The sequence below is a fragment of the Rhagoletis pomonella genome, unplaced genomic scaffold (genome assembly GCF_013731165.1).
Source record: "Rhagoletis pomonella isolate Grant_MI unplaced genomic scaffold, Rhpom_1.0 Rhpom_scaffold_00007, whole genome shotgun sequence".
NCBI lineage: Eukaryota > Metazoa > Arthropoda > Insecta > Diptera > Tephritidae > Rhagoletis > Rhagoletis pomonella.
In genome coordinates, this window is record NW_023458561.1 from 32288835 (window position 1) to 32316817 (window position 27983).

The following is a 27983-nucleotide window of genomic DNA, read 5'->3' on the forward strand; positions in this document are numbered from 1 at the left end:
CATGGAGTCGAAGACGTCGATAACGATGTTAATGTGCAGTTTGGAATAGGCCGCTTTGGAATGGGCCCTAAAATTGTTGTCGAAAACAATGCAATCGATAGTGACGCAAAATGGTATCGGTGGGTTGCTGTCTCCATTATTACACGGGAAAGCTTTATTTTGGTTTGATAAAATATTTACCGTAGTTTAAAAAATGTTTCCAAAATCCAGCACAGGTTTACGAGTGAGACCAAATCGAGGTGAAACCTTACCTTTTCCACAATTCGAAAAACCTAGACCGATTGGATATTTTAGTGTAGTAGGAGGAACTTTACGAGAATATGAACCTTCAGCACAGCAATTACGCTATTACAAGCCGCCAGCAGCTAAAAAATTCCCTCTTGACCTCAATGAAGGCCTGCATCTAGCAATTAAAAAGCCCGAATCAGTTTATGACGAGGGGCTCGATCATATTTTCAAATTTATTTTCGACCATCGCGACCGTCTCACTAAGCCATTGACGGCTTCTGAAACTTCTCAACGAAGTCTTAATGCCGAGTTTGTGTGCTGGCGCGGGCTTTTACGTTTATTAATGAGTACACCCTATGAATTCAGAAGTGATTGGTCTATTGTGGTTACACGTTTCAATGGGACCTTCTATCTGCGCAAGCGTGACACAGAGCAGGAAAAATTTCAACGTGCCCAAGAAACTGAGCAACAGCGAGCATTTGCTTCCTGGGGCTTTAAATTTGAACAATACTGTCTATCGGGTATGTAATCAAATGGACTACAGCAATTTTTTAACTAGCAATCACCTTTAGAATCACCATTTCTCGAACCGGACGACAAAGGGCCTGTTGATGAGTGCAGCGAATTTTCTTGTGTATTTAAAACAAAACTTGCCGGCTTTGAACTGCTCTATGGTGCTGAAATGGATGGAATTATTAGTGAACAACCCGTTCTTCTGTAAGTGCCTCAAAGTATTTTTTACACCAATTTTCAATGTAATGTAGTAACAATCTTCAGAGATGGGGATACAACTACTTGTTTGGAAAATTTGAAATTCATCGAAGTAAAAGTACGACAGGGAAACTTGAACCGAAATCAAATTCAGTCTTATAATCGTCATAAAACCCGCAATTGGTGGTGCCAATCATTTTTAGTTGGTATTCAAGACATCTACGTTGGACTGCGGAATGAATATGGTCTGGTAGACCGCATCGAACACACTGAAGTGCGCTCTCTGCCCAAGCAAGGAATGGTATGACGTTAGATTCCATTAGTTTGTAAAAAGTTTTAAATTATATTTTCATTAATAGAATCATTGGACACCAAATATGTGCGTTACGTTTCTAATAGAATTTTTTAATCGCGTACGTTCATTAATGACCGATGTGAACTGTCCATATACCGTTTTTGAATTTTACTTTAACTCCAATCGGGGCACCATAACATTTGAAAACATAAAAGGCAAAAGCGAGCATTCCTTTCTGCCAGACTACTTCATAGAACTTATGCATCCTAAGCCGCCGGTAATCAATGAAGAACGAATAAATTTACAGAGAGCGGACACGGTTACCGTAAACATTTGAAATATGTATGTACGTCATATGTAGTGTTAGGTAATTAAGTCCTAAGTTTAAATAAAACACTGATTTTAAGTTATTTCTATGTTTTATTGAAATAAAAAAAGAAATGTTTTGATCGCCTTTTATAACGCTTAAGTGAATGAAATAAAACCTTTTAAGCGCCTGCTATTAACGACCTTAATAAAAGTAGAATCTTTAAATGTGTATAATGGAAAGTTTGCACATGGATACTCCTAAACTTTTTTATATACCGACTTCCAACAGCTTACTATTTACCTCACTTCCACGCCGTAATTCAAACTAATTTCAGCTTTAACTTCTACAGTTCGGTCTTCTTAGGTTTGCCACTGCGGTCAAATCCTTTGAGTTCATTTGTAGCATGTTTAGCAATATACTTGATGAAGTCATCTACGTCACGGCCCTCGTTGTAAGCAACGGGTTTATCCTTTGCATCTTTAGGCAACCAGAAAAGTGTTGGGAATCCTCGAACGTTGAACTCAGGTGGTACATCGTTGGCAGTGGCATCCATTTTGACAAGCTCTACGTCTTCATTAAGCAATTTTTCAGCCACTTCGTCATATACTGGTGCCAATTTTTTACAGTGTCCACACCAAGGTGCGTAGAATTCCACCAATGTGTCTTTGTTATTATTTATGACGACTTCATCAAAGTTTTTGGCAACCGTAACTTTTACGGGAGAATTATTGCTCTCTGGAATGGGTTCAGACTTCACGTACGGCTCAAGTTCACCATCAAGCAACTTTTCGACAAAGTCTCTGAGATTTTCAACGGAGAATTCTTCCTTCAGTGCATATTTGAGATTCTTTTCATCTCGTGCTAGAATTACTGGTTTTTCGCCAACAAAATCATAACCATATTCATTCAATTCATTTTGGAAATCGTCCTTAGCACTAACAGCGAATGTAGCTTTATTGGAGAACTCTTTTGCCACTTTGAGGACACGATTGCGCCAATAATTCGTACCCTTGGCATTCTTAACGTAGTCAACAGAATAGTAAGCAACAATAAGTGGATTTTTGAAATCACGTACAGAGTCCTGTGTACGATGACCGACCAAACCATGGCTATAAAAAATAATTTACATCTTACGAAACGTTCTTTCAAACAAAAAATATTATCAAAAACTTACAAATTCTCTTTAATGAACACACTCAAGTCAGATTCGGATGATCCCTCGAACTTAACATTCGATTCCTCAAATTTGTTCGCTAGATGTGGGGCACGGATGAGAACAATTTTTTCACTGTGTAGCATAAATGAAAAAAAAATGTAATTTTTAAATTATATTAAATATAATAAAAATAGTTTATTATTTAGAATATATGTACATAAAATATACTAGATTATAATTACAGAAGATTGTAAAAAAGTCTTGAATCAGTCTTCGGTTTTTTTTTGTTTTCATCTCTTTCTCACTTACGTTTCTCCATATTTGGCAAGCACGTCAGCATCGCTGCTATGACCAAAACGATATTTCTCGCGATTTGTATCAGCAAATTTCAGGAACAATTTAGCTAGAGCTACATCTGGATCTTCAAAGAATCCAAATACAGTTGTGTCCTTCGTATCAAGGAATTTGGTAAATTCATCGACTGATTTTATATTTCTAGAGGCAGGTCCGACTTGAGCTCTCATATACTTCACAATACCATTTGCCTCGCGAGGTCCACTGTAATCTTGCGAAACGGTATCGCCACGGAATATCTTCAGTGTGGGATAACCACTGACAGAGTACTTACTGCATGTCTCTTTTCCGGCTTCTGTGCAGTCAACCTGTTCAAATTGTAATAGCAGATATGTACATTTTCAAAGCAAAAAGTATTATATGGTCTCACTTTTGCCAAAGCAATAGGGGGATCATCATCTTTCACAACTTCAGCTGCTTTGGCATACTCTGGTTTCAGTCTTTTACAATGCCCACACCTAAAATAAAAAAAAAAAAACATGCAATGAAGTGTTGTTTTCTGTACAAGTACTAAGTGAAATCGGAAAAAATGCTTGTAAAGAGAAACGATCTTATCGAATTTTTGTGTACTTTATGTACCATAAATTAACTAGTGCCAAAAAAAAATGATGCTAGCTAGAACAAGTTCTTATCTCTATTTGTTAACCTTATCGCAATTTGACTGCGCTTTGTTTAATGAATTCTGAAAAGTTAATGTGCGTATGTTTAACCTCTTCCTGTAAGTGTTTTAAGAGTATGGAACAGAACAATGCGATAATTAGAGTTAGAGAGAATTGCACTCTACCATTTTAGAATGGCAAAGCAAGTCCTCTTTATTTCTGAACCCAAAAGATGGAACTGTCCAAATTGCGCAAGCTGGACATTGAAATCTACAACACTTAAGGAACAAAATATACTGATGCTTTGTATTTTGGAATTCATGGTGTTCCAATAATACAACAATCGTTAGAGTATTAATGAAGTGTTCTATTGGCTATTTTGCAACTCAATAGATTCAGTAATTTTGAGAATAATTTCACGAATCCGTTCAAACATTTTTTAGAATATAACCAAATAAACAGATATTGACCGGATATCCGGAAAACAAAAAGGAACGAATATTAGCCCTGTTCCCGTACAACAGGAAATGCAGGTGGTTGGCTTTAGAGAAAATCGGCTTTAGGTGTTTTAGCTATCTATCAACAATTCCCTCAGAAAACTTAACGCGTATTTTAAGGAACGATGTATTGATATATATGTACTGACGCCACCTTAAGTTTGTTTTACAAGATTTCCTAGAGGAAACAATGATTACCCGGTTTAATCTCTTTTAATTCACCAACACGGCTTATTGTGACACTCTTTATTCATCCTTTATGAAAGGAATGTCATGGAATGAAGAAAATACCGAAAACGTGGAGACTTTCCACAAACAAAATTAAAAATGGCTCCCGAAAAAGGTGACGTGTTATAAAAAACTTTGCCAGTAGCAATGACCTTTTAAAACCATAAATATATTTACTCACAAAACAAAATCCCAACTTACCATGGCGCATAAAACATAACCAATGTGGTTTCATGTTCTTTTAACACAGAATTGAAGTTGTCATCCGTCAATTCCAGCACATCTTGTTCTGCGCCAGCAACCAATGCCACATAGAGGCAGAGAACCGCTAAACACCTATGCATTATATCTTCACTTTACTGGATCCTCGTTGTTTTGTTATAATTACAATTTCAATTGTTGATCACGGTTTGTTAATCTCCTGGTTAAAATAATACTATAGGTAAAAGGATTAACTCCACGCGCATCTACCGGCTTTGGATGATGAACGCAAAATAATTGATTTCTAGTGTAGAGTTGTACGTATGTATGTATCGTCTACAGTGCTACCACTTTCGTGCATTTTTTGCACAGGAACGAAAAGTATTTTACTAAAAATCGGTCTATACTGATGTGCTTTAATACATAAATGTGCTTTAATACAACGCTGAAAAATTATATATTTTTGATAATACTAAATATTGCCTTTGAAAAAAGTATTTAATACAATTAAATATTTTGTCATTAATTTACTAAGATCTGGCAGGGACATTCTCATTGACTTTGTGTTGGCTACCTCTGATTGGCTATTATTTTTTTGGAGAAAATTACTTGTAAACTGATGAATTCACAAATTTTGCAACAATAACTTTTTTTATGAGGAATGTTCCTTTGTTGACTAAAATATTTTATGTTGATATACACTTATTCAAAGAGTATACGAATACTTCGGTAGCATGGGAAAAATGGAAATATACACACATGTAGTGCAATAAATACTCTTATCTCTACACCTGTGTGAATTTATTTGTTTTGAGCATTTTTACCAAGGCGTATCAATTATTGAATCATAATTTTTACTGAGAAACGCTTTCTGAACGCACCGAGGTAGCGGTATCAGGGTTATTTTGATTTTCATTCGAAGTAGCCCATGAATTGTGATTTTTGTTTAAATATTGTTCTAAAATATCAAATTTTGTTTATTTTTTTTTGACATTTTACAGTACGAAGCCAACAACAAAATACACAAAGTTTGTTGTTTTTCCTCTAATGCTGCTCCCTTTTTAATGTGCCTTGGAACACACCAGCTCTGAGTTACAGGAAAATGATCCCGTACTCGCAAATTCCTCCAAAACCCTGTAAATGAGAGCGATTTTTGGAGAGTTGTGTAGAGAATGAAGTCGCAAGGGCAGGAAAAATGCTTTTTTTGTTCCCGTGCTTTGTGTTGTTACTCACTTTTGACTCTCACTTCAGAGAGTAATTTTGCTGTTAGACATTTTTACAGGATTCTACACGAAAAGTATTGATTAAAAAGTTCTACTAAGCGTAGAAGTTATTGACCAAAACGCTTTGAAATACTAAAATGGCATTTATACGCAGGAATTCATTAAATTCAATGCATATTTTGCCTTTTTTTTTAACTTTATTTTAATAACAATGCTTGCAGGAAGTTACAGGAAAAATGTTCCGTACCCCAAATTCCTGGAAATGAGAGCGATTTTTGGAGAGTTGTGTATAGACTGAAGTTGCAAGATTTTGGCTCTGATCCAGTACTCGATGAACTTACAGGTTTTTACACGTAATTGCAGGAAGTTGCAGGAAAAATGTTGCCGTACTCCAAAATCCTGTAAATGAGAGAGATATTTGGAGAGTTGCGTAGAGAATGTAGTTGCAAGATTTTACCTGAACTTTTTCTTCTGGTCATGAAAAGTGTCAAGCGATCACTGCTTGACGTGTTTACAAGAAAAATGCTTAGCTGTGATCCAATACTTTTCGTGAAAAATCCTGTAAAACTGTCAAACAGCAAAATTACTCTCTGAAGTGAGAGTAAAAAGTGAGTAACAACAAAAAGTACGGGAACAAAAAATTCATTTTTCCTGTAAAAACGTCAACCAGTGATTTCTTGACACTTTTCAGGATTTTACCAGAAGAAAAAGTTTGGGTAAAAGCTTGCAACTTCATTCTCTACACAACTCTCCAAAAGTCGCTACCATTTACAGGATTTTGGAGAATTTTGGAGTACGGGAACATTTTTCCTGCGACTTCCTGCAAGTTCGTGTAAAATCCTGTAAGTTCATGTAGTACTGGATCAGAGCTATTGGATCAGAGCCATGGTACAATAAATACAGGTATTGTCTTCCCAGAGAGCGCATATTCCGATCTGCCTTATTTAAAAAATATCATTGTTGCCAACATAAAACGTTTACTGCTAGGGAAAAGGGATATTTTTTAAACAAACCATCTTGCAGAGAACTTATTTAATTTGCAAAAGCCGGAAAAAACATTTGCTTTTAAATAAATTCAAAAATTTGTATGGCTCACTCCATTTCAAACGAATTTCGATGTGAAGCAAAACTCTCTGGGAAGACAATACCTGTAATTATTGTACCATGGAGCAGAGCTACCTTTTAAAACAAAAATCTCTCCAATGCTTAGTTTTTTTTTCAGTGATCTGGCAGCAATCCACACGCATGTCACGACTTCGTGCGTGAGTAGGCACGAACAGTTCCCATACGAATCTTATATAGTTTAATAAAACCTTGTGCGGACTTAAGCGTTGTGAATTTTATTGTAATAACTGGACTGTAAACTTGGATTAGCCATGAGCAATAAGCGGAAATTGGAAATAGAACTCGATCTCAAGAGCAACGATAAAAGATACTCGTTTTTTACTCCTACTTCTGTGCGCAGTTCTGTATGGAAGCACTTTCAAGTAATAAAATTTTTGGATACTGTGGAAAGCTTTGCACGTTGTAACCATTGCGAAGAGATTTTGTCGTATGCGCCGAGGAGCGGTACTGGCAGCCTGTTGCGCCATCGTTGCATGCGTGCAAGAGCAATTAGTTCGCCAAAACATCTACCGGCACCACAAAGTGTTTCAAGCTTTATCCGTAGCATGTTGCCTAGTAAGACAAAGGAAGATATATTGAAATCACAGTTGGAATTTATCTCAAAAGATTTAATATCTCTTAATACTACGGAAGGTATGTAAAATTCCAGCCATTATGCTTGAAATACAATACCGGCGACCGGCAAATTTCGCCGAACTGGGCGATGCTGTCGTTCACCGTTCGCCCAACTATTTCGCCTACTTAAACAGAATTAGAGCGGTAGCGAAAACAGCTGATCCCATTTGGTCGCCTTTATAATTTGGGTGACCATATTTAGAAAAAACTAAACCATATTTAGAAATGAGGAAATGATAACAAATATAAATTGTAAAACAAAGAAAGATTATTATAAATAATTTGTTTCAAGCCAGATTTAACGAATCCACAACTATATTTTTCAAACAACAAAAAAAAATCGTGTTTAGGTTGTTTTCTTTTAAAACTTTGAAAGCAAAAAACAAATACGGTCACCTTTGGCACGCACAGCTGTCATCGCCCAGCAGGGCGATAGAAATAAATCTATCGCCATGAAACGCCGCCAAGCGAACTTCGCATTTCGCTTTGGCTGTGTTCTATTTCATATGCTTGCGGGTGTTCTAATTTTGACAGCGCGAATTTCGCTGTGGTGAGTTCGCCGTTCGCCGGCATTGTATTTCAGCTATTAAAAATCAATTTCATGTCACGCATTCATTGCATTTCCTAAAAGTGAAGTACATAACGTCCATTGCGCCACCGTCACCATCACCAGCACAAAGTTGAACTGGTGTATTTGTATGAAGTAAGTTACATGAACAAAGCTGACGGTGACGGTGTCGCACAAAATAGCTCAACTTTCAACTTTGCTTATGCTTATGCGTCAAGTGACCTATTCTGTGTTTTGTTTGCATATTTTAACTAAAATTTGTTCAGTTTGTGAAAATTTTCGGATTTATTTAAATAAGAAATGTAAAATAGGATAAAAGAAAAGTAAAAACGCAATTTTTGCAAAGAGCAGCAGTGAGTTTCCGATTTTACGGGCGCAATGGTGTTCGGATAGTGTGTAACTTGCCGCATAAGCACCGTTGCCGCTGGAAATGAAGGTGACGGTGTCGGTGACGCAATGGACGGTGCAAGGCGAATTTATACACGGTGGTGTTGTAAAATCAGCTGACTTATTCGTCTTGCATGTATTTTGTTTTTGCCAAGGCGAATTTATACAAGGTGGTGTTGACAGAATCTGGAATTCGCCTTTCGAAAATAAAAAACCTCTTTCGAAAGACACTTTACATGCAAGTTGTGACTGCTCATGCAACTGCTTTCTGAAATTTCTCAATTTGACAGCCTTTTCGAAATATATTGCATACGAAAAATATTGCCACGTCTGACACGCTCTATATTCGCAATAATTCAGAAAGCTGTAACTTATACCACATTCACACTCGAGGTAAATGCAGTTTTATAAATTTATAAAGTTACTTTAACTGTAATATTTATTTATACAAAAATGCTAATAGATTTGCAGGGCCACCATATATATGTATACTGTTACAAAATAATCGTAAATGAATTTTATAGTTAAATCTTTTTTCTATACATAGGTGATGGTTTTCGGAAATTCGCCCAAGCTTTAATAAATATCGGTGCAGAATATGGGAAGCAAAACGTTGAGGAAATTTTGGTTACTCGCCCGATCTTGATTAACAGTCTCATTCCGACCGAATATTTCAATATTAAGAATCAATTAGAATACATTCTATCAAATAATCAAGTTAACTTTTCAACAGCTACATTGATCGATGAATGTTCGAAACGTAGTTTCTTGACTTTAACCGCTCATTACATTAATGATGATTTTATTTTGAAATCAAGCTTACTGGGAACACGAGAGTTTACATCGTCTGCGGTAGAAACTTCCGCTAGAATCAACTATTTCGTTATGGACATACTGAATGAGTTTCAAATCAAAGATAAGTTAAACCAAGGTATGATCGTAACTGAAAACTCAACGACATTTATTGAGGCTTTTCGCACCTACAAACGAATTTCATGCGTCTGTCATAACATAACGCTGTTCATGAAAGATGCTTTGGACAACAGTACCATTAAAGAAGTTAAGGAACTTATAGAAGCCTCAAGATGTTTGGTCAGCCTATACGAAAACTCAGAGTTAAATAACATATTGTCTATTCCTGAGAAACCAAAGGAGACCGAAAAATTCAGTTCCGTATATCGTACACTGTCAAGTATTTTTACCATGTATAATGAAATTGAACAAGCATTAATGGAGCGAAACGAGTGGCAAGAGATCGCCGACATTAATTTTCATCTCTTGGATCGTGTTATTTCATTTTTCAGGCCCTTTAAAGAATGTTTCGATATCCTGAGCTCACAAACTTCACCGGTTATAGCAGAATATTGTTTGTGGTATGATAAGCTGCAAAAATTCTGTTTTGATTGCCCACGGGATTCTGATGTAATATCAGAACTAAAAGCCATCGCTAGAGCCATCTTAAAACAAAGAATGGAACCCGATATTGTGCATTATATAGCATTCTTCCTTAATCCACAATACAAAAATAAACATATTTTAACTGAAGAGCAACTAACAAAGTCTCGAAAAGCAGTCAAATTACTTCTGGAAGACCTAAAACAACAAGAGAGAGATGTGGGCTTGCTGATGCAGTCAGATGCCGGATGTATCGATACTAATGGTTTGCCTTCAGTTTCCAATAATGTAAACTTGCAAAGCCACGACTATATGAATTTGAATGATAACGAGATTGATAATGAGCTACAGAAATATTTCGAAATAGAAGCAGAATGTGCCGACTTATTGGATTTTTGGAAAAATGCACTGGATTTACCATTGCTAAGACATGTTTCCCGTCAGATTTTAAATATACCATCCAGTTGCACGAAATATGGATGTGCAGCATTAAGTTTAGGTGAAATTTTGGAGGGAGGAAAAGCAAAGATTTCAAGTGAAAGCATTGATCAACTATTATTTATACACAAAAACATTGGTTATATCGGATCTAAAACTCAAAGCAATGCAATGGAAACGTACGAAGCGATTAAACCATATATATAATACTTCTATATTGGCAGTATCTACAAGTGCCGTCAGAAACATTATAGTAAAGATCTTTAAAAATAAAACGGAAAATCGAGTAATCGTATGTGAAAAATGACGCTTAATTCAAGCAAATCGCAGTGGCGGTGCGTTAAAAGAAAATTACTGAGTTTTCATTTAATTTTATGAATTTTATAATAGAAATGTCGCACAGATGCTTTTATATGAAAAAAGAAGATATAACTAAAATAAGAATGCTTAAACATGCGTAGTCTGGTACGCAGATAATTTCTAGAAATTGTAACTAAAAAGTTTTCGATTCTAATAAAACTTTGTAGAGAATATTTTTTTTAATTTTTGCCGAAAGTCTTGAATTCGGATTTATGTATATTGTGTATCATGATACAATAATTTTTAGAAGGTAGTTTCACTTAAAAATTTTTGACATAAACCGTGTCTGTGACAAACACGAAATGTTGCCACTGCTACGATATAGAACTTGGGGATTATCGCTTGTTATTTTAAATATTTTTTAACAGAACATGTAAAGATTTATATGTTTCATAACTGATCACTTAATTTTTAATATAAATATACGTATTTTATACATACATTTTTGCCACTGCTAATCACATGAATAAAAATCATAAAAATGAAAATATGACAGCAATATTTCTTGTTTATAATGGATTAGATCCATCGCACACCACGGACTTTATCGGCCGCCAATTTAGATGTGCTCGCTAGTCTTTCCATTGCATCACAACTTATTGGTCAGAGCGATTAAGCTGGTGTAATGTGCGCACCTCCATACATCTTCACGTACATATTTCAAGCGAGCCATATCATTTAAATAGGCGGCCGATAAAGTCTGTGGTGTGCGCTGGCTCTTATAGCTGTGTCCTTACATCTATTCCGTGTGTTGCAATATCCACGAAAGCAGCAGTTAATTTTTTATGAAGAAAATTATTACAAAATTTTCGAAAATTTCTCTACTTATATGTTTGGCTTTTCTTTGTTTTATTTTTCCAACGTCAAAAGCTGGATTTTTTTTTTGAAAAAGTTGGTACAACAAAAAATACGAAACACGTTTTCTGTCAGATAGCTAACATGGCGGATAAGAAGAAGAAGTGAAACTACCTTCTAAAAATTATTGTATCATGTTGTGTATGTATAAATGAATATAAGTAAAATTAAAAAACGGCAACTTGGAGCAAATCGAGCCCGAACCGCCAAAATAACGTAAGCGACATTTTTTTCGAAATTTTCTTTTTGATGCAGAAATGTATCTAGAAGCTCTAGGAATATTTCTGCATCAAAAAGAAAATTTTGAAAAAAATGTCGCTTACGTTATTTTGGCGGTTAGGGCTCGAAATAACTCATTTAAAATTTCGAACTAGTTCGTTCGATCAACTCAATGACCTAGTGCATTGAACTAACTAGCTCGTGAACTTCCCAACGAGTGTTGCCAGTTTGATCATTTGGTCGTCATTTTGAAGATTTTTTTCTGCTAGTGGTATACCGCACTGAAACTGCAGCGGCGCGGCACTTCGCTGCAAAAGTTTTAATTTATTTGTGTCAAAGACTTCAAACAAGATGAATGCCAGTGACGCTGATGTAATGTTAAGAACATTGACTCACAATTCTAAATCCAATTTCTTCAAGTTTACGGCTCTATTCTGTATCACTGACAAATTCTTGTCACAGTCTTTATTACGGAAAAATCTATGAAAAAGTTTAAATTTGTCAGTAACAAATTTTTGTCACCGATACAGAATTGGGCTATAAAAATAGACTACGAAATGTTATGTCGTTCCGTTGGGTATACCGCACTATGCGGCACCGGAACTGCGCGACACCACGCGGCGCGACATTTTTGCCTAGTTGGTCAACTTTGCCGTGCAGCGTCGCGTCGCGTAGCTCCGCTGCAGCGTAGTGCGGTATGCTCCATAAGAATCCATGCAAAGAATATTTTGCCGCGCTGTGTAGTGTCGTGTCGCGTCGCCTATTGCGGTCGTACATTAATACATAATTGTATCGAAACTATATCACGTGGCAGCTCTTATATCGATAAGTAGTTTTATTCTTTGTTTCATCACTATTTGGAATTAGGGAATTATGAATAAGGCCCTGTCTCCACAGGAAAACACTGATGTCGTGATAACCATGTCACAAAATATATTTCCAATGAAGACCGCCTATTTCTCATGGGCTGCAATATATGTCAGCGCTTATTGCTTGACATCTATGTAGGCAATTTGATAGTTTGACAGCCATATTTTCATTTGAAAGAAAGGTGGTAGCATGGATGAAATTTTGATATTAAATCAAAATAGAATCTGTTCTCTGTTGGATTATGTATGATTGCGTTTTATGAAATTATTCAGCAAGTTTTTTTAAGATTTAAATGTTTTTAAACACCGAAATTGAGAGAATGTTATCTGCTGGAGTCACGTGGCAAATGCTTATTTCAGCACATCAAAGTGCCCACACACAAAAACTTGCAATCATATTGCTCGTCAAAATGACAGTAGGCCATCGGTGTTTGCCTGTGGGGATCTGCGGTAAGTTCTTTAGCAAAACTTGTAAGTATGAACAGTTTTTAATGCAAATCGTTTAGTTGCAGTAGGAAAAAAATTAAGATGAAACTGTGATTATATTGCAATTAAAAATATTTTTGTTAAAAGTAATGCGGATTTCCAAAATTCTTTAAAAGTTAAGCTTTTAATTTTTACGTATAGCAATCAGAAGCTGGAATAAAATGAAAAAAAAAAATTAAAGAGCTTCCTGGTTCCGTTATTTTTTTTTATATGTTGACGATTTTTACATGTAACTTAGGGTTTACACCAGCCAATACTGTCTTGGCAATATCAATATATGTACACTTTTTCACTAATCCATGCACATTTTTACAATATGTATGATCTGGAAATGAATCGTGGAAGTTAATCAACAATTCTTACTTAAAGAGGCCATCTGAATTGGGCCAAAATATTTCCCCCTTTAAGTACTTCCGCACTTTCAACTCATTCACAATTGAAATTGACACACATTCAGTGTAACCACTTTGCTAGAAATCCCTTCAAAGGTGTGGAGTTTTGCTCTGTTCGCAAAGAATTTAATAAAGGAACTTGGCCTCTGCCAAGGCATATTGTGCCATGGCCTCTGCAAAGATTTCTTGTTGTCACAATGACATGTCACAAACATTTTTTTTAATTTTTTCCCGAGCAACGTAGCCTTGAATATGTATATTTATTTGGCTATCGTCTAATTGTACCTAAATTTAGCTTAATGTACCGAATGTACTTTTGGTTAATAAAGTCAGAAAAAGGTACAATTGTACCTACTCTTCCATCTCTGCCCTATAGTGGTTGACATTTCTATATCCAATTTGAATTGAGTGGCAATTCGTTAACAGCTGTCGTTTGTAGGACGAAATCAAACAGAGCTAGCATTACTTTCAAATATTACCGAGCTGAATATTGTTTTGTTTACAATAATCTTATTTGACTATGCTGCAATTAAAAAATAGAGATTGCCTGGACGTAAAAAACTGCACGGTCATAATACCCAGTATATGTGTAGGAAATGCCGCTCAACTGGCGTGTGACTTGTTGATTGCGTCCAAGAAGATGAAACGAGTGGGAAGCCTCATGCATCCAGCGTTGATTCCAGTCTTTGGCCCTTCAGCTTACCAACATGAGCCGGACGAAAGAGTAGCTGCCTGCGAAATATATGAATGTGCCAACAATAAATTGATTGTAATACAATTTCGAACACCACTTATATCCCGTCATGCACAAAGTTTGCATAATTATTTAGCTGAGTTAGTGCAGCAGGCCCAAAGGGTAGTAATACTTGGTGCTAGTTTTGGATTTGAGAAACGGGAAATTGGAACATCTCCATATGAGTACTGTGTCTCTGATGCATTCCGCAAAAGTCATGAAGCCCAGTTGGCGAATGTAAAGTGGATAGAATTTAAAGGAGAGATGATTTTTGGTGGCGGTAATGGACTGCAGTTGTTCCGCTTATTGCAAGAAAAGCAAGTACCTGTAATGTTACTATTTCGTTATGTATTGGAAGGCGATAATTCGACAGATGCCACGCTAATTGTACGAGAGTTGAATGATTTGTGTTCGACCTTTTTGCAATTAGAAACAGAGGACAACGCTATAAAGTTGACTGTTCCTGTGTCTTGGAAGTTACTTTTTGGAAATGAAGTGACTGCTTTTATTTTCTAGTTTTAAGACTTTTTATGCAATAAAAATGGTTTGGTTTAAATACTCGCATTTTTAATACACATACATATGTACATATGTGCATAATATGCACATATTTTAAATAAATACATCATATCGCTCGTTTACTTCAAAGGTGCATAGAGGAAAGGTAGCGGTAATTTATGCATACTTAAGGTCTGATTATGCATACTTCGCATAACTATTTGTACCAGTGCAATAAAAATGTAACTTAAGAAAATGTGAAGCGAAATCTAAATTCAACAGATCGTAAAGTTTTTAAAAGTTCTGCTAATTTCTGGGTAATGGAATACATACCAAATTGCAGTTTGAAGTTTATGCGAAGTTATTCGAAATATACATAATCAGACCATTAGCTTCCCCAAAAACTAATTATAATTTTTTTCGAATTAAAAAATGCCACTCAGCAAAAAACTCAGTGCGTGTAGTCTCTACGCGCGGAAGAAGTGAAACCAAAGAAGGCAATTTATAGGTTTACGTTCTTTGGTGATAAGGTCTATTGGGTGGTAATGTAACGGAAGTGGATGATAAGTAGATTAGTTAATAAAATTTTGTTCGCATTTGTGTCACCCTTCAAAGTCGTACCAACAGTGAGAATATATTTCGTATTTTCCAGTTGGAAAGCTCGGAGGTTCCAATGCAGAGGCGCAATTTTGGGAACTTTTGCATTTAAAAAGTAGTGTTCGATATCAAAAAATTTTCACAATTATAAACAAAAAATGAAGGAGCTTGGATTATGAACTTATATTTCAATGAGCATTTGGCAGTTGTTTGGCGCTTAACGCGCCAATTTAGGGACGGCAGTTACAGAACAATAATTTGGAACCCGATAACCAGGCAAGTGTGAACACCCACATTGGTATAATAAAATAATTATAATTATAGGTAGAAATGGTTATATCAAATATAAGACTTGTTTCTATGAAATATAACAATGATGTTAGCGAAAAGTACTGTTACGCATAGTCTACAACGAAGAACCAAAAATTAAAAAATAATAAAAATAAAATTAATTTAAAATATTTGCAAGTTACTAGTACCTTTTATGGAATGTAAAACCTGCAATGGCAGCCCTTACACCAACGTGTCACTGGAAAGACGAAGCGGGGCATATCTTTCGTTCACGACGAGTTTCTCGTTCACTTTGTTCAAGTCTGTTGGCGGATCAGCATAGACTTCTGTGATTTCTCGATTCAGTTTATTTAAAAAGTAAGTTGTAATTTTGTAAAACAAAAAAATTTAACAAGTGAGGTGCAATTCGAATAAACAAGTGTGTATCTGGATAAAGTGACAAAAATATTTGTTTGTTTACCACCAGTAAACAAAAAAATAATTGTGCATTTGAAATCGGAATTTTCGACGGAAGTGTGTAATGAGGGTGACTTGGCAGCAAAAGTGTGGAATGCATATGTCGGCAGGAGTGAAGAAAAGTGGTATGCCGATTAGAAATTGAAAACACGTGGCGTGGATAGTCTATTAGTAATTTTTCATTCATTGGCTGCTTTAAAATGGATGCGCTATTTTTGAAATCGGAGAATTGCAAAGGAAATTAGTAATGAGTTGATTTAGCTTTTCCAGAACGGTTTCCGGAGGGGCTGGGCGGAGTTTTCTCTACTCGATGAAAAATTCAAAATGGCGGCGCCAGTTCCGAAGTTGAAATAAATTAACCAAGTGAATTTTGCCATATGTTATAGAAATCGGTAATATTCGTATTTTATTGCACAACATTAAACTAATTTAAAATTGGGGGTAGTTAATAAATTCTGGCTCGGTGTCTATAATTTTCATTTTCGATGTATAAATTTTCCAAGATGGCCGCTAGGTCACCGAGTTTTTACCGACTCGGTTTTTTTTTCGTGCCGCTTACTGGAAATTTTTTGATATCTGGAGTTGCATTTGTGACCCTAGAACGCCGGTATTTGCAATATTTAACTTAAAATTGATATGATTATTCATATCGCCTAAGCCATAATAAATTACACAAATCGTACGATGATGACGCATGCAATTTGAGTAATTTATGTACATTCCACGAACTGCCATTTCGTTCCAGATGCACATTTTTTTTTTTTCGATTACCTGACAAAAGCAATCGTTTTCCAGTCTTTCATGATGACTTCTATCAGTTCTGCTACTGAATAATTTTGACGATAAAAAAAATACCAAAACCACTGATAAAGCCTCGAAAACGATTATCTTCTCATTATCTTTGAACAATTTGCAAAATACTTATATTAATCAAAGAAAATTATCTTTTGCATGTTTTGCATTTTCCACATTACATTCACTTCCCAATGAACAAGTTGTAATTCATTTTATACCAAAGTTGGCATGGGAAAATTTAACCTTAATTTTCAAGTACGTAGCAACATGTGTGCAACCACGTTGTCAGGTTGAGGTTATGTTCTTCAGCAAAGTAGCAAGGCTATTCGGACTGTAGTTTTGTGTTCGTTGCCGATGCCGATGCTTCATATTGCAGATTCATCGGTAAACGAAGATTTTGTTGTTACTGACCTCAGACTGAAAAAGTGAGTGCATATGTATGTCCAGTTCATAATTAAAAAAGTTTACCTTGTTTACTTTTGTTAAAGTAACACATTAAGGGCTTGTTCGAGATGCAATCACAACCGCAGTGATGCGCGCATTATGAAAATAGTATTGCAAATTTTCATCAGTGCTGCAGTATTGCCCCTTTTATGATGTGCCTCGAACAGGCCCTAATTTTGCAAATTGTATTTTGAAAAATGCCTACATGAATACCTCATACTTATATATTTAATATTAATGCTAATATATCTTACTAGTCCCAAATAGTGTTTGCTAACGAAAGATTTGTTTTCCCTTTTTGTTTTCTTCCTTTTCACCTAAATACCTGCTTATCATCCAATGAACCTTCCAATACGTGTAAAACATTCCACCACCCCTCGATGTGTTATTTATGTTGCACAGCTCATAAGAAAGGAAAATGGGTAAGGAGAAGATTCATATCAACATTGTCGTTATCGGACACGTCGATTCCGGCAAGTCTACCACCACCGGTCACTTGATCTACAAGTGCGGTGGTATCGACAAGCGTACCATTGAGAAGTTCGAGAAGGAGGCCCAGGAAATGGGCAAGGGTTCTTTCAAGTACGCCTGGGTTTTGGATAAATTGAAGGCCGAACGTGAGCGTGGTATCACTATTGATATCGCCTTGTGGAAGTTTGAGACTGCCAAATACTACGTCACCATCATCGACGCCCCTGGCCACAGAGATTTCATCAAGAACATGATTACTGGCACATCACAAGCCGATTGCGCTGTGTTGATTGTCGCCGCCGGTACTGGTGAATTCGAAGCCGGTATCTCCAAGAACGGCCAGACTCGTGAGCACGCTCTGCTCGCTTTCACACTTGGTGTGAAACAATTGATCGTTGGTGTCAACAAGATGGATTCATCTGAGCCACCATACAGCGAGGCTCGTTATGAGGAAATCAAGAAGGAAGTGTCGTCGTACATCAAGAAGATTGGTTACAATCCAGCTGCTGTTGCTTTCGTGCCAATCTCTGGCTGGCACGGTGATAACATGTTGGAACCATCAACCAACATGCCCTGGTTCAAGGGATGGAAGGTCGAACGTAAGGAAGGTAACGGTGAAGGCAAGACCCTCATCGAAGCCCTCGATGCCATCCTTCCCCCATCTCGCCCAACCGACAAGGCCCTGCGTTTGCCATTGCAGGATGTGTACAAAATTGGTGGTATCGGAACAGTACCAGTCGGTCGTGTTGAAACTGGTGTGCTGAAACCCGGTATGGTTGTTGTCTTCGCCCCAGCGAACATCACCACTGAAGTTAAGTCTGTTGAAATGCACCACGAAGCTTTGACCGAGGCCGTGCCCGGTGACAACGTTGGTTTCAACGTTAAGAACGTTTCCGTTAAGGAATTGCGTCGTGGTTACGTCGCTGGTGACTCAAAGGCTAGCCCACCCAAGGGCGCTGCTGATTTCACCGCCCAGGTTATTGTGTTGAACCACCCTGGTCAAATCGCTAATGGCTACACTCCAGTGTTGGATTGCCACACCGCTCACATTGCCTGCAAATTCGCTGAAATCAAGGAGAAGGTCGATCGTCGTTCTGGTAAGACCACCGAAGAGAATCCCAAATTCATCAAGTCTGGTGATGCTGCCATCGTCAACTTGGTTCCCTCCAAGCCATTGTGCGTTGAGTCTTTCCAAGAATTCCCCCCATTGGGTCGTTTCGCTGTGCGTGATATGAGACAGACTGTCGCTGTCGGTGTCATCAAGAGTGTGAACTTCAAGGATGCCTCCGGTGGTAAGGTAACCAAGGCCGCCGAAAAGGCCACCAAGGGCAAGAAGTAGCTGCGTTCTAACAACGATAAAGACCAACAACTATTTAATATTAAAATCAATAGCAACAACAACATCTTACTAAATTCCAACAGCAGAAGTAACAGTCGACAAACCAATAACAGCAAGAAACGCGGAACGGTGTTCCAACTGAATCTAACATTAATGGTTAATCAAAAGTTCCATTGCTTCCATCGAAAAGAGTTTCGTAGGAAACGAACGTGTGCCCTCGGCGCTGTCTAATCAAAACACATGGAGGAATTGGCGAACATACACAACGCACATAAAATCGCACACTAGCCATTTCCCATATAAGACGGCAGGAATACGGAACATCTTTTTAAGCAAAACAGCATTTGTATCTTTAATTTTATTATTACTATAATGTTTAATTATTTGTTGGAATTCATTCCATCTCTTCTCTGTAGAGTTTAGAGCACAAGACTACTATTGCTTCTTATATACATACATACGAACACTCAAAAACATAATATAAAAGGAACCACTATTTAAAAAAATTTAATCTAAAATTTTGTATTCTTATTTTATAAAGAAAAAAAAACGAAAAAAAACTCAAATTGGATTGTATTGTATTTAAAACAGCGACGTGAATTGAAATATTTGTTTTTTTTCAGTTGATTTCCTCTCCCTCGGTTTATTTCCACTTGTTTGACCAGCGCATTTTTATTGTTTTTATTTCGCTTTCACCGCCTTAGCTTTCACCCAATTTCTATGATTTATTTCGTGGAATCAAAAGTGCATTTAATTTGGACAGCACAAATTTTATACATACATAGATTTTAACAGCAACTCGAAGTACAAAATCCGTGAAGATACACGTATTTGTGTAAAACACATCAACAATTTACAGCTACACACAGATGAAACAATACCCTAGTATTGTAAACATTACTAAATGATTTTCAATAAAGGTCTATAAAACTCCACTTTGGTGGATGAGCTAACAAAAAGTTAGTTTTATTGCGAAAGATTTGGTAAAAATGATGTAATTTGGAGCTTCAAGTTTTGTTGCAAATGATATATATGCATAAATACTATGCAAATGAGGTGAGAATTTTTACATAATCAGTCCAATCCTGAATACTCCCAGGGAGTTTGTTCGGAAATTTCTTTTTTCCGAGAGGAAATCCTCCAATAATTAACTTGCAGAGTGTAGCGTTTTCCCCGAAAATTTGGGAGGAGGAAATTCGAACTTCGAAATAGCATTTTGACACATAGGAAAGAGAAAGGAGAGAAAACTCCCAGGGAGTTTCTAATCAGAAAAGGCCTGAATATGTACATACATATCGTTACTTTAATATAGAAAGGCCATTAATTATAGTTTAGTTACAAAAGAGACTAGATACTTTGGCTCGATGGATTTCTGAACGCACCCATAAACAAGGTAGGTACGTAATCTAATGATCAATATCGCATTGTGTTGTGGGGGAAAAAAAGTTTTAACATAAAAATTGGAAGTGTTTCGAAAATATTACATATTTATAGGCGCTTCATGTGTCCAAATTGCAATCAAATGTATTTTTTATTTTATAATAAAAAGCATTAATTTTCTCATTTCCATCTCATAAATTGTTTATAGGTAATGACATTGCTAAATTTCAAAATCAAAAGTTATCAAAACAATTTCTAAGGGAGTGAGAAAAATTATTTTCTACTTTTTAGTCCATTTATAAAAACGTGGTATATTAAAAATTGTATATTTTATTTTATTTTTCTACTTTTTAGTCTTGTCTGTATAAAACTTTGCAATTGATATTAAATCAATTCAACGATATTCTGGTTATGTCTTCAAAAGTGACAACTCAAAATTTGGAATTTTTGAAATTATGCACTAAAAATGTTCAGAGCTTTTGTTTAAGGCCAAACCGCACTGTGCTGTGCAGTGGCGTGTCGTATTTGATGACTTTTTCGTTATTTGAAAAAAATGTTATGATGTTGCATTTCCGAAGAGTTTTTTTATGCCGTTATTCGAGTATAAGTCGGTGAAAGTTTCAAGTAGCTACATTGAACATTTAGGGGAAATAGACTTTGAATTAAAATAAGTTTTTCCAAATTGGATCACTGAAGTCAAATCTTTTTATTTGATCGTAGAGCTCAATTTTAAACAAATAAAGAAGTCTTAAATACCGGTGAAACCGAACATTAAATACTACCGACAAGATAGATACAACAGCACCAACAGGTCCTGGCATTTAACCATAGAAAAGTTTGAGATGAAAGTTGAATATAAAAGGAAGTAGTAGTCATAAAATGTACGAGCTTTACTTGTAAGATACCGTGTTTGTTCTTTGTTGTGGGGGTGTGACTAAAGCGAGCGAACAGAAAAACTGTGTTTCCAGCTACGCATACATGGCATTTTTCTTATTCATATAAAAAGAATTAAATCAGTAATTACAATGTAATATGTAAATGAAAGTACTTGCTATAAATATGCAAAAGTGTATGTATATCCACACGTGAATAAATACGTCTACATACATATACACACATACATATCTTCACCTGCTGAAATATAAAAGGCCGTAACTAATAAAAAAATTCAAAATTTTATTGATTTATTATGATGCACCACACATTTGTTTTTTAACTGTTAGTTACGGCCTTTTGCATTTCAGGTGACGATATATGAGTTTACCACCACCATTATAGCAAATGTTTAGTCATTGCACATTGGTTCTGTGAATAAAATAAACACAAGCTTGTGAAATTCAAAAATTAGCTCATTCAGCTTAGCTGAACTTTAATTTATTGCTAAATTGTATGTGCCTATACTTGGTGCATACATTTCTACATATCTACGCCTATGTTAATAACAAAATAGCATAGGTAAGCCATCCCATTAAATTGTAGCAGCATGAAGTGCAAGTTTCATGTGCCTATAAAATACCGTTAATTCTGATAATTTTTGCAAACTTGTTGCGGTTTTCTTCCATAAACGGTTTCGACCACAAGTGAGTTAAACTGGCCGGAAGAAATGGATTCTTCCTTTGAAGTTCGCAGGTCATTAGAGGTCGAAAAAGGCACTTCCGGAAAAAAGTATTTGCACAGAGAACTTTTCACAATAAATACAAAGATTTTTATTAAATTTTTTTCCGCTAATTTTTTATAAAAATATGGTTTACACTACAATAAAAGAATAAAAATATTAGATTTCGTCTACAAAGAAACTTTTAGTTTTCATAAGGGAGGAGCTTGGGCCGCTAGGGTTAGGAACCATCATAGGGATAAAACAGATCTTGTAGTTCGCGGTCCCCCTTTCTGTTACACCCAAAACATTTATATTACATTAAAAGTCACTCATCATGTCCGTGCTGGTATATGGCGCAAAGGCATGGACTATGAAAACATCCGATTAGGCGGCTCTTGGAGTATTCGAGAGAAATAATTTGCGGAAGATTTACGTGCAGCGGATTCAAATACAACAGCTCAGCTGGTTTGGCCATGTCGTTCGAATGGTCACCAACGCTCCAGCTCTGAAAATATTCAACTTGGAACCCGCTGATGGTAGCAAGAAGAGGGAGGCCCCAGTGAAGAGTAGGGCCAATCTTCGCCGTTTTTCAGATTTATGCTTTCTACTGGGCGTGGCAAAAACCCAATACTAAAAATATACATATATTTAAATATTACCTGCGCTGAAAAGGCTTCTCGGAAAAAAACAGATGCGATTCGGAAGCTACGTAAGCCACTTCATTTGTGTGATCAATTCATGCCGCACATTAAAAATTTGAGAAGCTCGAACAAACACTTAGCCCCATGCGTTTCATTTAAAAAATGTGAGAATCCGAAACTTACGGGTAGCGTTTCATCATCCTACTAAAGAGCTCGGAATTCACCGATTCATGAAACTGATATACATATGTGGCAATTGTACGTTCTAGGCTTAAGTTACTGGTCTCCATTACTATGCATGTCATATTATAAGAATCGAGCGTATACAGAAGGTATTCATATGCTTTGCGCTACGTTATCTGCGCTTTTAGGATCTTATATATGAGTCCAGTAAAGATGCCTATTGATGAACCTGAAATCCTTGCATAATAGGATGAGCCTTTCGTTTTCGATGTAGTAAATGATGTTGACTATCCCGTACTCATTGAGGATTTTTCTTAACATTCCTGCCAGCTCTTCATCAAATTTTATCTTGTTGACGTTTTTAAGGCTCCTTCATGGAGCTCAACAGAATCTAGAGGTATGTTGAGATGGATTTTTCCCTAAGAAAAATCGGTTTAGGATCTGATTTTTTATTACAAGTAGTAAGTAGCGTACACTAACAATAGCTAGATCGATAACTCTCTCATAGCTATCTACACATCTACACTACACATCTCATGAACGATCTTTTGAATTCTACAGGTCTTAATGGTAGAGATCTAAAAGTGTTCAAGTTGACTCAAGATTTAACATAAAAACAAAAGATATAGCTTACTATTATATAATTTATTATTATTTTTTTAATGTTATTTACTACAATTGCAATGGAAAGAAAACGTTCATGAGTTCTAAATAATTCTTAAATTTTACTAAGTGGATTCCTCCATAAAAATTTCCATATTTTAACAAATTTTTTGTGAAAATGCCAACAAAATTTTTGTGATGCTTTATCAATGCCTTAATTTCACACTGCGCAACTATGTATCTATAATTAAGTTGAAACCACTGCGTCGTCGTTTGCCTGTGACAATTGCGGTTGCGTCTTCATGATTTGATTTTGATTCGACGCATAGCTATATTTTTGTTGACGCATCACTTGCATCTGCGTAATGCTATCCAATACCCAAAATGGAGTTACGTAGACTTTATCTTCGAGTGATTTGTGTGGATCGCCGAGTATATATTTAGCACGTTTGCGATGATCGACCACTTTGCCGCCACATAATTCAATCAGCTCTTTTAGATTTTCCTTTGAGATGGGACCACAACGCGATGATATGTAAAAGGCACCTAAATCCGTAAAGAGTTCACATTTGTAGGTATTACCAAAAGCTTGACGTTCGGTGCGACAAATCTGTTTTATGTATGTAGATGAATGTAATGAAAATTTATTAAAATTACTTAAAAAAAGAAAGATTTAAAAACATTTCGCTTCTTAATTTTGATTTACCTCGACGGCGCGCGAAAACACTCTCAACTCATATTCTTCCTCATTTAGCCAACAACCGGCTTTAAGTGAGTCTACTACCCATTTGTAATCGAGAATCCAGAGGCCACGTATTAGACCGCGCAGTAGATTCAGCGTTCGACGCGGTTCGTAACTCACCACATGCGTAGTATGGTCGTTAACACAGTGATTCAGTTGCAGGCCACCAAGAGTAGCGATTGCCTAAATATGGTAGTGAATTTATTGAGGATTAAGGATGAGTAAGTATATAAGGATGAAGTAAAAGTATGAATGGTGCGATTTACTTTTTTGCACTAAAATATATGTAAGCATGTATGTATGTACATGTGTATGAGCTCGTGCATATTTTTATATTTATTTATGATAATCAATTAATGGTTATTAAGTGCGACTGATACTGATATTCACATCGAAACAAATTCAAATGTATGTTTGTAATACGAGTACTTATTTACTGCTTGTAGGCACGCAACAACGAAAATATTATGAAATACATGAAAAGAATCGACCATCGGTGGAATATATGTATTTATATTAAATATTCAACTTAAATATTTCGTCTATAGAGTGTATCACAACTCTTAAACTTTCCTCTGAACTTGAGTGTAAAAATAGTATGAAAATAGTTCTTTCTGAACTTCGCTGTACCACACACCAATATAAACTTATTTAAAGCATTGCTCCAGGGTGAAATACAAATAAGTTTGGAAAATTGTACGGAACAAATTTATTTTTAATTTAGGATAGTTGAAATAAAAATTCCATACTACGTAGATATAACTAGTTTTACAGCGGCATCAAAATGCAGTAACGGGTGAAAAAGCACCTATTTGTACTGACTTTAAATCAATGAAATTGTATTATTTTAGAAGAGAATATTTTTACGGTAAGTACAGACCATGATAGCAGAAGTGGCCTAACTCACTTTTTTCATAATTAACTTCTTAAAATCGTTTCAAATGTGATAAATTTTTTAAATAAAGGTCGCTTATTCCTTAGTATGATGGTACTCTAAGTAGCCTTGTACCTTAGAATAAAGGAATAAGTCACTTTTGTTTTAAAATTTATTACATTTTAGATTATTGTAAGTAGGTATGTAAGTGTGCAAAAAAAATGGGTTAGGCCACTTGTGCTCCACGTCCTCCAAATCAGCTAGATACAATTATGCGTTTCTTATTGTTTAATGGAGGTGACACCCGGCTGTAAATAAAAATATAGAATTGTGAAAAATAATAATTATTAATATAATCTTTCCTACATGGACGACGGCAGTTTTTAGGTTGATTCTTTGCCATACTACCGTGCCAAATCGGTAATACTATTTTTCTATTATGTATTTCTACTTATGCGTAGTCCGATTTTTGTTAAACCAACGAAAATTCTATCACTAAATACGATTAGTATCGAACCTAGCAAGTATTTTTAATTACATCTTATGGACGGTCCCACGAACCGGAGCGGCCCAGATCTATACACATCTTGACAAGGATTGTCACTTGAAAAAACTGCGACATTTTATGCTGTTTCAATAAAACAATAATCTTATTTACATTTGTTTTCCGATAAATAAAAAAAATATTTAGCCGAACTTCGTGTTTTATACTTGGACTGGCCTGGAAAGAGTTAAGACTTCTAACATAAGGCGGAAAAATGAACTCTCCAATAATTTATCGTTAACTGAGTGGAAGCTCGACCTATCTCGGCAGCCAGTTCGAAAACGCCCATTCAGAATTTGGTTGAGGAAGGCCCTATTTTAGAATCTTATTAAGGAACACCCTATTTCAGAATTTGGTTAAAGAACGCTTTTTCTCAGAATTCGGTTCAAAAGCGTCCTATCTCAGCTGAAAATACATTGAAAACGTGCTGAGATAGGGCGTTTTTCAATCGGCAGCTGAGTGAGATGGGCGTCCTTCAATCAAATTTTGAGATAGGGCGTTTTCGAACTGGCTTCCGAGATAGGTCGATCTTCTACTCCGGTATCGACATATTATTATATTAGTAACACTGGCATGAAACTAGTTTCGTTCCAAGTTCTGTCGATACCCCAAAAATACAATATTTTTATGGTGTCGTCTTTTTTGGGTTTGCTATTAAATTTAATCAATCAAAATTCTTATTTATTGTTGTGATAAGCAAAAAAACAACCGACTCAATGCTCACATATTTATGTACAATTTTGGGAGTGAATTAATAACCCCCTACTTCTTTTGAAGTTGGTCCAAAACACTGAAAATCAAACGTTGACAGATGAACCGACCCGAGCGGGGCTTGGTAACCGCTACAACAACAACAAATGAAAATCAAAAAAGTAAACAGCGAAAAATGAATTTTAAATAGACTCAAAGTAAATAGCTTAAAAATTTGCAAATGGGCTTGCCATACATGAATTTCTTATCACGAAAATTCAAATGCATATTGGTATTATCTACGTATAAATATCTAGGTGCAAAATTTGCAAAAGGCGGCGTGTATGTTTTATTCAACCTCGTTTATCAATACTAGTCAGCTATCTTATTTATATGTGATCAATTTGGGATTGTATAAGGTAGTCAAACTATTTGTTTTCCGTAAATGTAGCCTTATTTCGCAAATGTAATTTTTAAATTTACTAGAACAGTTGCAGAATAGTTTTTTGGTGGGGTTGATTGTTTTGGGTTTAATATCCCCAGATTCCTGTAGATATTTTCAGCCTCATTGCAAGTGCCTGTCGAATGTAAGTCATGTTCCGAAAATTAAATGGCATTGCCTGAAATTTCCCTTCATTTTGTGCATTAATACGGGAGAAGAATCACTGTTTATGCGACTTCTAACACCTAGCGCCTAAATGCATACTACAACCGCGATAAACACGCGTTAAATATGTTCACAGCTGCATGTGCAAAACTTTCATATACGAAATTTTGCATATGCACTTCTCAAGTGTCACATAACAAAACTTAGTAAGGTACAGCTTCACGCATCCTCCGGACAATTATTCCGGAGTTCATAAACCATTGACCCCAGTATCTACCCACATGTTTTTTTTGTTGAATACACTTTTTTTTTTGTACAATTACACAACCTGGTCTGCTCTAAGGATGTCAAGGATGTGTTTCTTTGATTCGACTTTTCAGATATTATTGCACAACAAAAAATGTAATTAGGAAAATTGTACAAAATTTCAAATTTATTACTATAACTGACTTAATTACACTGGTTTACAGCAAAAAAGTTCAATGTATGCCACTATCCAATTCCTAAAAAGGATTGCTCGCTGATTCCGAAAATCTTCTTAATTTTTTATTCTATTGATAAGTTCTAAGATGTTTTCAATTTACCGTTACTCAGCTTAAAACAAAAAGTGGTCACACTTAATCACGTATATCTTACGAAAAAATTTAACAATCTTAATATGAAATACGGCAAATGAAAGCTAACAAAACAAATTAACTAATCATTCCAGTTTCTTTGTTTTTTTTGATGAAAATATGAAAAAATACTTTCACAGAAGAACAATTTAAAAAATAACAGGTTCTGTGTTAAATTTTTGTATTTGTGCTAAAGCCTGTTCTGTTAAAAAAAAATCAAGTTACTAATGAAGAAAATCTATGGATAAATAAAGAAGTAATGAGGGATCAAATGAAAATGCGCCAAGTTTTTTTTGTATGAAATAGTTGCGTTCCAGATGCTTCACGATTTGCAGGTTTTTACAGGAAGTCGTTCCAGGTGACCACCTCCCAT

At 35.8% G+C, this 27983-nt stretch overlaps 6 protein-coding genes and 1 non-coding gene across 9 annotated transcripts in view; 5 read left to right on the plus strand and 2 right to left on the minus strand.

The window, feature by feature from the left end:
• The first annotated feature begins 94 nt into the window (after positions 1–94).
• On the plus strand, positions 95–1676 carry LOC118742633 (decapping nuclease DXO homolog). Its single transcript, XM_036474848.1, has 4 exons — positions 95–749; positions 801–945; positions 1006–1240; positions 1299–1676. The coding sequence occupies exons 1-4, from the start codon at positions 194–196 to the stop codon at positions 1569–1571; spliced, it is 1209 nt and encodes a 402-aa protein (XP_036330741.1). The 5' UTR covers positions 95–193; the 3' UTR covers positions 1572–1676.
• Positions 1677–1807: 131 nt separating this feature from the next.
• LOC118742632 (protein disulfide-isomerase A3) lies at positions 1808–4883 on the minus strand. Its single transcript, XM_036474847.1, has 5 exons — positions 4580–4883; positions 3425–3512; positions 3010–3362; positions 2719–2832; positions 1808–2653 (listed from the first exon to the last, which is right to left on the minus strand). Exons 1-5 carry the CDS (start codon positions 4720–4722, stop codon positions 1888–1890), a joined length of 1464 nt encoding a protein of 487 aa, XP_036330740.1. The 5' UTR covers positions 4723–4883; the 3' UTR covers positions 1808–1887.
• A 2144-nt stretch (positions 4884–7027) lies between these two features.
• Positions 7028–10681, plus strand: LOC118742634 (transposable element Hobo transposase). Of its 3 annotated transcripts, XM_036474851.1 has the most exons (3): positions 7028–7289; positions 8788–8890; positions 9045–10681. In XM_036474851.1, exons 1-3 carry the CDS (start codon positions 7179–7181, stop codon positions 10535–10537), a joined length of 1707 nt encoding a protein of 568 aa, XP_036330744.1. In that variant the 5' UTR covers positions 7028–7178; the 3' UTR covers positions 10538–10681. The 3 variants fall into 3 exon arrangements, with proteins under 3 accessions (XP_036330744.1, XP_036330742.1, XP_036330745.1); XM_036474849.1 differs by lacking the exon at positions 8788–8890 and having other exon boundaries at positions 7028–7560; XM_036474852.1 differs by lacking the exon at positions 8788–8890 and having other exon boundaries at positions 7180–7289.
• Positions 10682–13926: 3245 nt separating this feature from the next.
• Positions 13927–14800, plus strand: LOC118742635 (proteasome assembly chaperone 2). The gene has a single exon (XM_036474853.1). It carries the CDS (start codon positions 14032–14034, stop codon positions 14758–14760), a length of 729 nt encoding a protein of 242 aa, XP_036330746.1. The 5' UTR covers positions 13927–14031; the 3' UTR covers positions 14761–14800.
• A 1079-nt stretch (positions 14801–15879) lies between these two features.
• LOC118742636 (elongation factor 1-alpha 1) lies at positions 15880–19802 on the plus strand. Its single transcript, XM_036474854.1, has 2 exons — positions 15880–15987; positions 17728–19802. Exon 2 carries the CDS (start codon positions 17744–17746, stop codon positions 19133–19135), a length of 1392 nt encoding a protein of 463 aa, XP_036330747.1. The 5' UTR covers positions 15880–15987; positions 17728–17743; the 3' UTR covers positions 19136–19802.
• Positions 16883–16956, plus strand: LOC118744064. Its single transcript, XR_004993506.1, has one exon. It is a non-coding gene; the product is annotated as a small nucleolar RNA snR61/Z1/Z11 (small nucleolar RNA).
• A 2940-nt stretch (positions 19803–22742) lies between the features above and the next one.
• The window catches only part of LOC118742637 (microcephalin), a 21534-nt gene continuing 16293 nt past the window's right edge, over positions 22743–27983 (minus strand). The window contains exons 5-6 of the mRNA XM_036474855.1: positions 24246–24464; positions 22743–24149 (exon numbers count right to left, since the gene is read on the minus strand). Of these exons, the coding sequence (XP_036330748.1) occupies positions 23787–24149; positions 24246–24464 (582 nt within the window). The 3' untranslated portion in view covers positions 22743–23786. The remainder of the gene's footprint in view (positions 24150–24245; positions 24465–27983) is intronic.

Bases quoted from the DNA above. Each gene is read 5' to 3' on its own strand.
- LOC118742632 (XM_036474847.1), bottom strand. From the start codon at position 4,722: ATGCATAGGTGTTTAGCGGTTCTCTGCCTCTATGTGGCATTGGTTGCT. The intron at 2,833-3,009 runs GTAAGTGAGAAA...TATGCTACACAG, and splicing joins CTTGCCAAATATGGAGAAAC to TGAAAAAATTGTTCTCATCC. The intron at 2,654-2,718 runs GTAAGTTTTTGA...TATTTTTTATAG, and splicing joins GTGTTCATTAAAGAGAATTT to CCATGGTTTGGTCGGTCATC.
- LOC118742635 (XM_036474853.1), top strand. From the start codon at position 14,032: ATGCTGCAATTAAAAAATAGAGATTGCCTGGACGTAAAAAACTGCACG.
- LOC118742634 (XM_036474849.1), top strand. From the start codon at position 7,179: ATGAGCAATAAGCGGAAATTGGAAATAGAACTCGATCTCAAGAGCAAC. The intron at 7,561-9,044 runs GTATGTAAAATT...TTCTATACATAG, and splicing joins ATCTCTTAATACTACGGAAG to GTGATGGTTTTCGGAAATTC.
- LOC118742636 (XM_036474854.1), top strand. From the start codon at position 17,744: ATGGGTAAGGAGAAGATTCATATCAACATTGTCGTTATCGGACACGTC.
- LOC118742633 (XM_036474848.1), top strand. From the start codon at position 194: ATGTTTCCAAAATCCAGCACAGGTTTACGAGTGAGACCAAATCGAGGT. The intron at 750-800 runs GTATGTAATCAA...AATCACCTTTAG, and splicing joins TGAACAATACTGTCTATCGG to AATCACCATTTCTCGAACCG. The intron at 946-1,005 runs GTAAGTGCCTCA...AACAATCTTCAG, and splicing joins AGTGAACAACCCGTTCTTCT to AGATGGGGATACAACTACTT.